This window comes from Anopheles gambiae, chromosome 2, assembly GCF_943734735.2.
Source record: "Anopheles gambiae chromosome 2, idAnoGambNW_F1_1, whole genome shotgun sequence".
Classification (NCBI taxonomy): domain Eukaryota; kingdom Metazoa; phylum Arthropoda; class Insecta; order Diptera; family Culicidae; genus Anopheles; species Anopheles gambiae.
In genome coordinates this window covers 24,051,694-24,062,688 of record NC_064601.1, presented here as the reverse complement: position 1 = coordinate 24,062,688, position 10,995 = coordinate 24,051,694, and the positions used below count along the sequence as shown (strand labels likewise).

General features: G+C 47.7%; 2 protein-coding genes across 7 annotated transcripts; both read right to left on the bottom strand.

Annotated features, from left to right (window-relative positions):
* Nucleotides 1-836: 836 nt before the first annotated feature.
* On the bottom strand, nucleotides 837-5,821 carry LOC1273341 (uncharacterized). The gene is made up of 3 exons (XM_003436133.2): nucleotides 3,615-5,821; nucleotides 1,721-2,196; nucleotides 837-1,634 (listed from the first exon to the last, which is right to left on the bottom strand). Exons 1-3 carry the CDS (start codon nucleotides 3,803-3,805, stop codon nucleotides 1,027-1,029), a joined length of 1,275 nt encoding a protein of 424 aa, XP_003436181.2. The 5' UTR covers nucleotides 3,806-5,821; the 3' UTR covers nucleotides 837-1,026.
* Nucleotides 5,822-6,352: 531 nt separating this feature from the next.
* Nucleotides 6,353-9,412, bottom strand: LOC1273342 (zinc transporter ZIP3). 6 transcript variants are annotated; one of them, XM_061652807.1, is made up of 3 exons: nucleotides 9,126-9,412; nucleotides 7,411-8,083; nucleotides 6,353-7,334 (listed from the first exon to the last, which is right to left on the bottom strand). In XM_061652807.1, exons 2-3 carry the CDS (start codon nucleotides 7,878-7,880, stop codon nucleotides 6,719-6,721), a joined length of 1,086 nt encoding a protein of 361 aa, XP_061508791.1. In that variant the 5' UTR covers nucleotides 7,881-8,083; nucleotides 9,126-9,412; the 3' UTR covers nucleotides 6,353-6,718. The 6 variants fall into 6 exon arrangements, with proteins under 6 accessions (XP_061508791.1, XP_003436180.1, XP_061508789.1 ...); XM_003436132.2 differs by lacking the exon at nucleotides 9,126-9,412 and adding an exon at nucleotides 8,350-9,083; XM_061652805.1 differs by lacking the exon at nucleotides 9,126-9,412 and adding an exon at nucleotides 8,269-9,002.
* Nucleotides 9,413-10,995: the final 1,583 nt, after the last annotated feature.

The following is a 10,995-nucleotide window of genomic DNA, read 5'->3' as shown; positions in this document are numbered from 1 at the left end:
CGAGTTGACGACTATACCACGGGACCGCCCCATGATGGTCCATATAATCCGCATTAAAAAAAGGTTTACAAACAGGGGTTCCAAGTGTTCATTCTATAGTATAAGCAACACAAAATAGTTCAGAATTAGCCTCAAATAACTTATTTTCAAATAGCTACTCACTATTAACTTTTTTTCCATTGGAAACATTGGAACATTGGATACATAGATACAGTAGGTGACCGCTAACTGAGAGGTAAACAAGCTCCAGTTAACGAACAATGTTCGCTAACTGGAGTGACGTTTCTATGGATTGATTGTTTTGATTGGCGTTGACTGGAATAAACATACCAAACTTTTTTTCATTTATGTTGATATAAAGTATAGTAATTCGTGTAATAACATAAATTAATAGCAAACGTAGGCAAGAAACCCTAAATATGTTTGAAAAATGCACATTTGCGACAAATTTCTCTTCATGAGATTCCGGATGTATCATGTTTTGACGTTTAAGTGTTCGTTAACTGAGAATCACTCCAGTTAGCGAACCTCCAGTTAAAAAGCACTCCAGTTAAAACACATCCAGTTAGCGGTCACCTACTGTACCAAGTAACTCCTCAAATAACGCTGGCAATGCTAACTTCAACGACTCCTCCACAACTTGATCAGCGAAGATCCCTGTCAAACACGGCTGGCAGATCAGTTTCTGCCTCAGTTCTTTACTAATCCTGGTGACTTCATCTAAAACAGGCAAGAAGCACTTAGCCTTTAGATTGTCTTGCTATCAGTTGATCTACTCTGACCTTATTTACAATCTTTTGAACTTAAAATTTGAAATGCATGCAGAAAAAGATACATTCATTTTATAAATAGGGACTTTATTTACTTCTATATCACTTACTATGGTACCTTAAATTCATTAAATAAGTAACAAAAACGCTCATCTTCCCCACCATAATCTTCATCACAATGTAATAAAAATAACGTTCCTGCTGGCTTCAATAAATAACGACCATCCCACATCGCAGCTCTCTCACCCTTATAGCCCTACGAAACATCATCCGCTAGCTTGAGCTGCTTCGCTATCCGGGAGATTTCATTGTCCAACGACTTGTCCTTCAGTTCGCACACGTAGCTAAACTGTGCCGAGCAGTCCTCCCCACGATACCCGTACGTGTACAGTGCGGAGTTGTAGCTCAACCGCAGGCACCGTCCACTGCCAGTAATCTCCAGCATCGGCTGCTTGCTCGCCGACGGATTGTTCACAATCTTGGTGCCTCCGGACGGGACTTCCGTACCGTTGTTGGCCAGATTGGTCGGCTTGATGGAGGCCGTTCCCTTCGAGCCCGGTTTGTTGGAGCTGGAGCTCGTAATCGAGCTAAGGTTAGTGTTCGGATTAACCGGTTTGGCCGAGTTGGCCCAAATCCACAGCAGGCCCGGGTTGAGTCCACCGAGCCAAAAGTCCTTCCCGCGATTGACCGGATTGTTCAGTATGTACGCAACCACATCCTGGAACTCGGCCACCGTTTCAAACTCCGCCAGATGCGCCCCGTACGATTTGCACATCGTGCTGGCCGACTTCCAGTTCAGCCCACGCTCGATATCGAAGTGATAGCAGCGATCGTGCACCTGCGTAAAGTTCTGCGGACACGGTTCTGTGCGGGAGGAGAAGAAGAAGAAGAAGAAAGTGGTGAAAATTGTGCCGAAATATCCTCCCCCCCCCCCCCCCACAGCCACTTACCCTGCTTCTGGCTGTTGCCCGCCATCAGGAAGTAGATGATCTGTTCGGCGCGCCGCAATCGGTTCTCCATGTAGTCCACCCGGTACACCAGCTTCTCGATCGCACCGAGCAGGTACAGGTCCGTCTCGGACACCTCCCGCGGCGAGGCCAGCAGCTCGGTCGGGCTGGCGCCACCGAACGTTTGGCGCATCGGCGTAAACGTTGCACCGTGGCCGGCACCGGCCGCCAGCTGGTTGTCGCCGTACAGGCCGCCGGCCCCAGTGCTGGCGATCACTTTCCCTACCGGCGGTCGGGGCCGGTGCGGCGAGTGGGCGGCGTGGTGCTGCGGGTCGAGCTCGAGCGCCTCGCCGATGCGCTTGTTGATGTAAAAGCTGGAGGTGGGTATGTACTTTGGCGCCGGTCCTGCCGCTGCTACGACGGTCGCCTGCATTACGCGACTTTCCCTCGGTGCGCTGGTGGTGCCACTCTGGTTCAGGCTGGCCGGGCGTGCAGTGAACGAAAATAACAACAACAATAACAACAAAAACACCATAAACATATGAGACAAACATGATCAAGCATTACGCATGCTTGCGCCCGGAGGCAGCGCCAATGATCGGGATGCAATCAGCCGCCGGGGTGAGATTGCTTTCTATTTAGGGAGTCTGTTGCACTCGTGAGGGGACTTTTTTTTTAAATCACGGATACGCACGCAGTGCTTAACGTTAAGCAGGTTAAAATGAATATGTGAACGTTCATGTGCCTTTTTAAAGCCTTTAAATGATATTCAATTGGAGAATTTCATATGACACGTGCTAAACCACTTGATTTCTCTTGGTTGTTGCAAACTATTACCTCTTTGTTTTCTATTTCATTTACTTTGTTTTCTATTTCACTTACATTGTTTTCTTTTTAATTTCTTTCCTTTTTTAACTTATCTTTGTGATTCAATTCTTGCTTGTTACCTTTTGGACTGGATTTAACTAGCAATTATTAAGCTTACTTTTTAGGTTCAACAGAAAGTTACACCATTTAAAAAAAGTGTTTAAGCTGTGTAATCAAAGGAGAGGTTTAAATCCCTGTTTTGAAATAGTGCGTTAAGCTCTTTGAACCGCATAGATGTTGTATGATGCAAAAAAAAAGGCACAAAAATAAGTAAAGCATTTTTTATTTATTAACATTTGTGCACAAAATGCTCTTAAAAGTAATTAAACAATAAAATTTATTATTTTCAGAGTGATAATTTCATTGCACATCATTCAGTTTTTATCGCTTATTCTATCAATTTCAATCATAATTTTTTTTTTGACATTTTTCAATTAATTTCAATATCTTTTACTTTGTATTATTATAAACGAATAAATGAATAGATAATGCAAACAATCAATACCAAAAATAATACATTTGATTATGCATTACGTTTAGGAGCATTTTATTTTAAAAAGCTAGGGGTTGGAAGCACATTTTCCCTTATTTTTTATTCGACTTTTGCTGAAGCTATTCATAAGTTAATAGTGAAACATGTAAACTTTGAGATAACATGTGCAAAAATTGAATTGCTTAAAGGTACCATTAACACATTTTAAATTGATTTAAAATATGATGTGGGATTGATTCTTCCGCAGTAGAAGTATCTCTCTATCAACTTCACGATATTGAGCCCAATTTACACTGGTAGGCCGTACAAACAAAGCTTCTCCCCTTTCGATCCATTGTTGGTTTCTCAAGTGAACTCAATTTCCCAACAACAACAAAAAAAACAACAACCTTCAGTTCCAATTTTGGATTCCCCCCGCATACACACTCAATGCAATCACTTCCGGTTCGGAGCCGGTGGGGAGGGGGAGGGGTGTGAAATGAGCGCACACTCCCCGTGCACTGCCCGGTGGTTGATGGAGGTTTATTTTGAACTCACCCGACGGTGTACTCCTCCAGCAGGCTCGACCACAGCCCATCGTCGTCCGCCCCGTCCGTCCAGTGGTGGGCGCCGAGCTGCAGGAACGATTTCTTGCCCCCGCTCTCGACGACATAGATGCCGCTGGCGGCAACGGCCAGCCCGACGACCAGCAGCACCACCGCCGACAGCAGATGCGTGTACCGGCGCATCCCACCACTCCCGCGGTGAATGATTTTTCGCACGAAATGCACGCAAACAGTGACAAACACTCAACCGGTGGTCTTTTCTTCTTTGTTTTTCAAATCTTTCGTTGCAGATCGACCACACGCACACACGATCACCACACACAAACTCCGAAGTGCGAACGTTACCTTCTTGTTGCCGCGATCACTCACTCACCAGCACGTCGCGTGCGTAAGTTGCGTCACGTTTTGCGGTTTCCGCTTTGAATAGCTGTTCTGTTGTTTATTAATTTCACTTTCAACCGAACTTCCACCACCTCTACTCCGATCCGATCGGCGCCCGGCGGGTAAATGGCATTATCTAACAGACACAGCCCGATCGCGATCGCGGTACGCCGGCATGACACCAAACCGTAGGCCGGAACAAACAAACCGCCGCGGGATGATGAAGGGATGGGAACTGATCTATCCCTTTTTGATCGTCACGGTGACACGTTTTGTGTGGTCACTTTACATACACACACACACGCGCGCGGGGACGAGGTATCGATCGCGATCCGCACGCTTCTGCGGTCGTTTACACAATGTGTCTGCCACGGTCAAACCATGCGAAAGAGAGCCATTCCGTACCCAAACCAAATTGCTCGGGCTGCAGCGGATCGGTGCTCTTCAACGTCCAGCCATGGAGTGGGGAGGACTCCTCCTCAGCCCCCGTGTGTCTGTGTGTGCTGTTATTTTAAAACTCCTCACACACTGCTTTTTGGGTGCCTGCTATGACGCGTTACGGTGGGACTTTCTACATCCGTTTCGCATTCGCAGCGCGGGGGGGGGGGGAGTTGTAACGCAACAAAAGGAGAAGTCACCGCAGGAGTGGCACAAGGGGACTGAAGAACGCCCCAAAAGGGGAGGAGTGAATTGAAGCCGATCAACGCTCATGTCAACAGCAAACAACTCCACCCTTGTGGGGCCTTGGGCTCGGGTGGTGCAGAAACGGTGGGGACATAATTTTTCGCACCGTCTTCAGACACTGTCCCCGTGGGGCGGGGGAGAGTCCCAAGGCGCACAGTGGGTTTGGGAAGGTGTTTCAAGATGGACAAAAGCGAGATGTCCGTTAAGAGGTCAATCTAAGGTTATGTTTTTGGAGAAATTCTCTAGTATTGATTGATTATTTTCGCTCCAATCAAGAATGCTGATCATCATCATGTCTGTTGTAGGTCTAGGCTCGTGATTTAGAATGAATAGATTAAATTCCGCAATCAGATTACAATTCCAGACCAGACGGATTGCCGTACAATGTTGCAAATGTTTTAAAATATTTGAAAAACGCTTATCACGCCCAATCGCTCCACCAGACAGATCGCATGATCGCTGAAGGTCAATCTTCAACTTTGAGTGGCAAAGATCTCTGCGCGCAACGTAAAGCTTTACGGCAATCGTGCGATCGATCAGATTACACTAGTGTGAGCTTCTGCTTTTGCGCCCGCTGAGCAAGAAGTTCCTAACCTGCTTTGCCTGCTTTGTGCCACCCGATGACCTGATTTCCACGCGCGCGCCGGCAAGAGAAGGTTTATAACCCAGGTGGACCAATTTTTCTGCCCGATTGCAGGCGAAATGTGAACCATAAACCTATGAACTAGCACAGCTCGGAATCTGTTGGCCACCCGCACCGGACGTTTCGTTCCCACCGTGCGTGTGGTTTCCCTGTGCGCTTTTTCTCTCTATCTCCCTTCCTTGTTTTTTTTTTTTCGAAAGTCCCACAAGAAACGAACAGGCTGCGCGCTTCGTACACATGTTTGTGCTGTGGTTCCGTGCGCGAAACAGACAAGAAAAGGCACATACAAAATTTGCATCACGATCGGGGCAGCTATCCCCACCACGCACCTCCGGCCACGCGATGTGTGATCGATCGAGCCTCGTCGAGCGTCGTCGTCGTCGTCGTCTTCGCTTATCACCCACCACCTTTCGCCGATTGCGCTCTTCCTTCGGGTGCGCAAAATCGCATTTACGACCGTGAAGGTTACCTCCGAACTTCTTTGACGACGCCAGCCCGAACGTCTTTCTTTTTTGCTTTTTTTTTGTTTTGTTTCTTTTGTTCTTCATTATCCCTCCAGTTCAGGTGATCTGCATGTGGTTTTTTCCACCTTATTTTAATGCAGCATTTAAATCATATGTTTGCATTTCTCTTCTTTGTGTGATATGTACCTCACCTCCCGGACGCGCTTTTTTGCTGTTTTTTTTTATTTTTTGCATGACGATGTCGCTCCCCTCCCCGCAATCTCCACAAGGACGACAACGGAATAACCCGTTGCCTTCCGTTTTAGTGTGGGGAAGGGAAAGGGGAAGCAAATTTTGCTGAATTTTTTAAAGCCTTCATTTTCTGACAACGCACAAAAGCCACGGGAATGTGATGCTGAGCCGGTGGCAAAGTGGGTCAACGGTAGTCGTTTGCGGATCGAAATCGCAGCCGGCAGTGATACAGATTGCCCCCGTCGTAAAAGTAATGGCCATCTTCCCGAAAAACCAGTCCAGAGCGACTCGTTGGTTCGCCTTCATTTTCCCTCCACGCAGTGTGTGTAAAAGTGTAAAATGGCAGCTTTTGTTCTTTTTATTGCTTGTACGATTAAAAGCTATCCAAAGTTGCTACCTACCTCCCTGCAAAAACTCACAAAACTACACACTTTCTGGTAATACTAACGCCATTGCCTTCCATTTGTACATCAGCTACTATATAACTACATCGTCTCAACTTCTCTATTCGATTGTAAAATTTAACATAAAAATCCTAGTATTAAAACATTTTTGGCACAGCCGGTGACCGATCCGAGATATACTCTGAGCATCGCGCATTTGTGTTCGTTCGCCCAGCTTGTAGAGTGTCCGCCACCACCAGGAACTACGATCATACGATAACGGGCAGACGATGAGCAGGGACGCCCTACTCTACTCATCGCTCAACACCAAGCTTAACGCGGACATGAGCGAAAAGCCCACCACAACGGCCCCAAACTGGCCCGGTCCCATGGCCCGCGTGTGCCACCGTCGTTTCGCCCGTTCGCGCGGCAACACCTCACTAACGGTGACGTACAGCAGCGTGCCGCCCGCCAATCCCTGCAGCACCGGCATGATGAGCGTGGTAAGCGTTTCGTTCAGCCCATCCAGCCCCATGCCGATGCCGATGCCGGCCACCGAGCCGAGCGAAAACGTTAGCACCTGCAGCACGTGGGAGCAGCGCTCCCGCGCACCGTTCGCGACCAGCTGCACGCCAAGCGCAAACCCAACCACGAACTTGTGCGCACTGACGGCACCGAGCAGCAGCAACACCTTCGGCCCCGAGTTCTGCACCCCGATCGCTAGCCCTTCGAGCAGCGAGTGCATGCACAGCGCTAGCAGCAGCCCGAACACACCGGTCAGCTGCAGCTCGGCAGCACTTTGTGCCGATCGTTGTCCTCTTCCCGCGGGCGGCGGTCCATTCAGCGACGAGCGGCGGGATAGATTGCCGCCCAACCCCACCACACTTTCCAGCGATCGTCGGGAGGCGGTCACTTCGGAGTCATTGCTGCAAAGGTAAAGCAAATGGCAGAGATGATCAGTACAGACGCACAGAGGAAAGGCACATTCTGCCTACTGCTTACCCGCTGCCGAGAAGCGATTTCGTTTCCTCGTTCGCACCGTACCGCCGCTCCCGGCGGCTCGAGGTGCTTGCCGCGTCCGAGTCGTCCCCATAACGCCCCTCCTGTTCCGCCCGCCGCTCACCCTCTCCGTCCTCGCCATGATCGTGTCCAGCGATGCCGCAAAACTCTACCAGCTCGTCGATGGCGTACATGAGGAAAAAGCCACTGCAAAACACAATCTCCGCGTACTCGCCGAGCGCTTCGCGTATCTCCGGCAGCATGTGCACGATGGCGGTGGCCAGCAGGACGCCCGCCCCGAGACAGAGCAGAAAGGAGAGCGTGCCCGGGTAGCGTTGCCGGTTGCGCTGGGATATGTAGATCGGCAGCACGCCGCACAGGAAGCTGCCGAACCCGAGCACTACGATCGCCAACAGTTTGGCCTCATTCTGGCCAACGGGCCCGGCCGGTTCGGATCCGTTCGATGGAAGCATTGCAGCTCGTGCTCGGTTCCCGGTTATACTAAGTCGCTCGCCAACACCATCCAGCGTGTGTGTGTGTGAGTAGCAGCAACTGGTCAGCAAGTGACGCGTGACGAGCGAGATGCGTCTGCGGACCTTCGGATGTTCGTTATCTTCCTTCAAGCGTTGTGTAGCATTTCGTTTGCAAATGTGTAAAGACACCTGCCTGGCTGCTCCTAAAACAAGAGAACAAGAGAGAGACAGGTTAGTTCTGGTAATCTAGTTATCTTCCCAGTTCGCTATCACTCCGATCTGTTCACCGTGAAGATGAGTTGCAAGCGCAAAGGAGGTCAATGTTTGTGCACATTACATAAAGCAATAAAACAAGTCTACTTCGTAGAACACAGGGAGCGATACGCACAAAGAGAGAGAGAGAGAACAGAGAGATTTTAACATGCCACACCGAACTTGCACCGGTCGATAAGACGCTGGAATACTGAACCTCAGGGTCGGGTTTCGGTCGCTCGGTTCGAAATCGACTCTACATGTTTTGTTGCTGTTTAGAGTGTTAACATGTACGATAACAAACGCTCCGCAAACATTGTCCATCCAGCAGGAGCCCAGGAAGTTCAAAAACAGACCAACGGTGTTTGTGCAACCATTTAACGGCCGTGAGAACGGAACGTAAACCTGCGATGGTACTACTGCAGGAACGTGACTCACTGTTGCAAAAAAAAATAAGTAGCACACTGCATGATACACTTTTTCAACATTGAAACGGTGTTTTAGGTACAAAAAAGTGTGTTTTTTGTTGCTATTATTTTACACTTGATTTGTTTTTTCAACTTTTGGCTCAACTAATCGAACGGCGATAGCGCGCGCACGCTGTAATCGTCGTAACTGCCGGCAGCAGCACCGCGGTGAGTCACCCTGTTCGGGGAAACGTCAAAACCCACACACCTACACAAGCAAAGTGTGTATGCAGAAACAGAGTGCGCATTGGGCCAATCATATGTTCCTCTTTGTTTATTTTGTCCTTGTAAGGGGCGATAAAAAAAAAATCCAACTTTAACGTAACGATACCGCGATATCCATACAGAGGGATATGTTTTTGTTTATCTTATCGCAACTTCTTTTAGCTTGCAACATTCAAACCCATATCTGATGTCTCCATACAATCACTCAATCTCCTTCACACAGTTAAAAAAGCGTACAGCTTCACACCCTTCGTTCTGCCGTATGCGGGTCTGTACGAGCACTGCGTTCAATTTTACAAACCTTCAGGTAAGCACCCTGTTACTCCTCGCTTCAGCTGACTTCTGGACACTTAACAGCATTAACAGCAGTTTGCAAGACTTGGTAGCTTTACGTGATTGCAACGGGTATATTCGAAACGAAGGGTACAAAAAAAACCCGACCAGGTAAAAGATCCACCAAAACGGCACGTACGGACGCGGGACAAACAATAACATCACTGCACGCTACGACCTGCGCGTCGCCTTGCACTAACACACACTCACACCCCGCTGCAACCCGTAGCGACGCACATTAGGCACGGTTAGCACACACGCGCCCATGCCCGATTCGTTGGCTACAGCTGTCAAACGGGTGCGGCAGAACAAAAAAAACCGTTGAAAATGAAAGACGTTTTGAAAAAGTCCTCTTTTTTGACTGAAAACAAAAAGGAAACGGAATTTTTAACTCATTTCTTTGTATTTCTAACGCACAAACTCGAAGTGGCAATCACCTCTGATTGATTTGTGCCTGTGGTGGGGGAGCAAAAATAAATTAAATACTCTGCCCGCTTATCAAACACGTCGTCGATTCCCTCCCCCTCCCTAACATCTATTGCTTTGGCGGCAACCAGTGTTTAAAATATAATTTAAAAAACACGTCCCGTTGCCACTATTATTGTTAGCCGCTGGCAGCGAGAAACTTTGTTCGGCCCGTCAACACGTCGCAACGAATTAAATTTAACTTTTTCCCCAACATTACAGGTAAAAAAGGTCCTCCCCCTCCCACCCCCTCCCCAGTGTAAGCATGAGAGAGTGTTTTTTGCATTTGAATGGTTTAAGTATTATTTCGATGTTACTATAACAACTTTTGCTGTGAACATGTGCCGGAGTTTCGAAGTGTTGCCGGTATCGCGCTATGTCACGGTCGAAGGGAGGGAGAATTGGAGAGGTCTATGTTAAAACCTTGGTACGATACGTTCCCGGAAGGAACGGGGGAGGGAGATCAGTTTGCAAAACGAGCTTATAATGAGTTGTGGAATATTGATACACCGTAAAAGACCGATCAATCGTCACAATGGTCTCTACTTGAAGAAAGCCTGTCCCCCCCCCCCCCCTCGTGGTGTGTGGCAATCTTCACCATCTAATTAAGCGCTTTAATTGAACCATCGCACAGATAGAAGACGAAGCAATTGGCATGAGTTAATGACTCATTCAGGCAAACCCTTTGCTCGTGGTTGTAAATGGTACCACACATGCAACACGTTGCACGGGTTTGGGGCGGAAAGAAAATTGTATCATTGAAGAAAAAAGAAGAAGAAGAAGAAGAGCCAATAAAACAATCCAGTCATGCAATACAGAAGATAGGGCTAACGTGGCACATTCCGTGGTACCCACAGCAGGAGGTCCCTATCCCCGCACTATATCGTGCGCATCGTGCAATCGCGCCATTTGAATCATGTCTTTTTGGTCAATTCCCCGGGTTACGAACAAAAAGGGAGCAAAATTCATCATTTGTTGGCGTGTTGTTTTGTCTTTATAATTTTAAAAAATAGACAAACATATAAACTCCATCTCCAACCTTACATGCCCAAAGCGGGTCAGTAAGGGCAAAATATATGATCAAATTAATGTGAACGTTTTGTACCGCCACAATGTTGTCGTGACTGGCGATGATTTATAAACTCGTACCCATGACTCCTTCTTGCACCATGGAGTGAGACTGATGTGTTGATGGGTTAGAAGAAGTATGAATCCATATCAATTCATTGATTAGTAGCAATTCCAATACCGAATCCACGTGATTACTTCAAAATGTAGTAAATAATTGTCTGTAAATTACAATTAATCCATCTCATCGTAAGGATCAATATTTCATTTTTTTTGTTCTCCCCTCGAAAAAACCGCCCAAGGAA

Coding starts and splice junctions, on each gene's coding strand:
- LOC1273341 (XM_003436133.2), bottom strand. CDS start 3,805: ATGCGCCGGTACACGCATCTGCTGTCGGCGGTGGTGCTGCTGGTCGTC. Junction 2,197..3,614: donor CTGGAGGAGTACACCGTCGG/GTGAGTTCAAAA, acceptor ACGCCCGGCCAG/CCTGAACCAGAGTGGCACCA. Junction 1,635..1,720: donor GGGCAACAGCCAGAAGCAGG/GTAAGTGGCTGT, acceptor CCTCCCGCACAG/AACCGTGTCCGCAGAACTTT.
- LOC1273342 (XM_061652807.1), bottom strand. CDS start 7,880: ATGCTTCCATCGAACGGATCCGAACCGGCCGGGCCCGTTGGCCAGAAT. Junction 7,335..7,410: donor AAATCGCTTCTCGGCAGCGG/GTAAGCAGTAGG, acceptor TTACCTTTGCAG/CAATGACTCCGAAGTGACCG.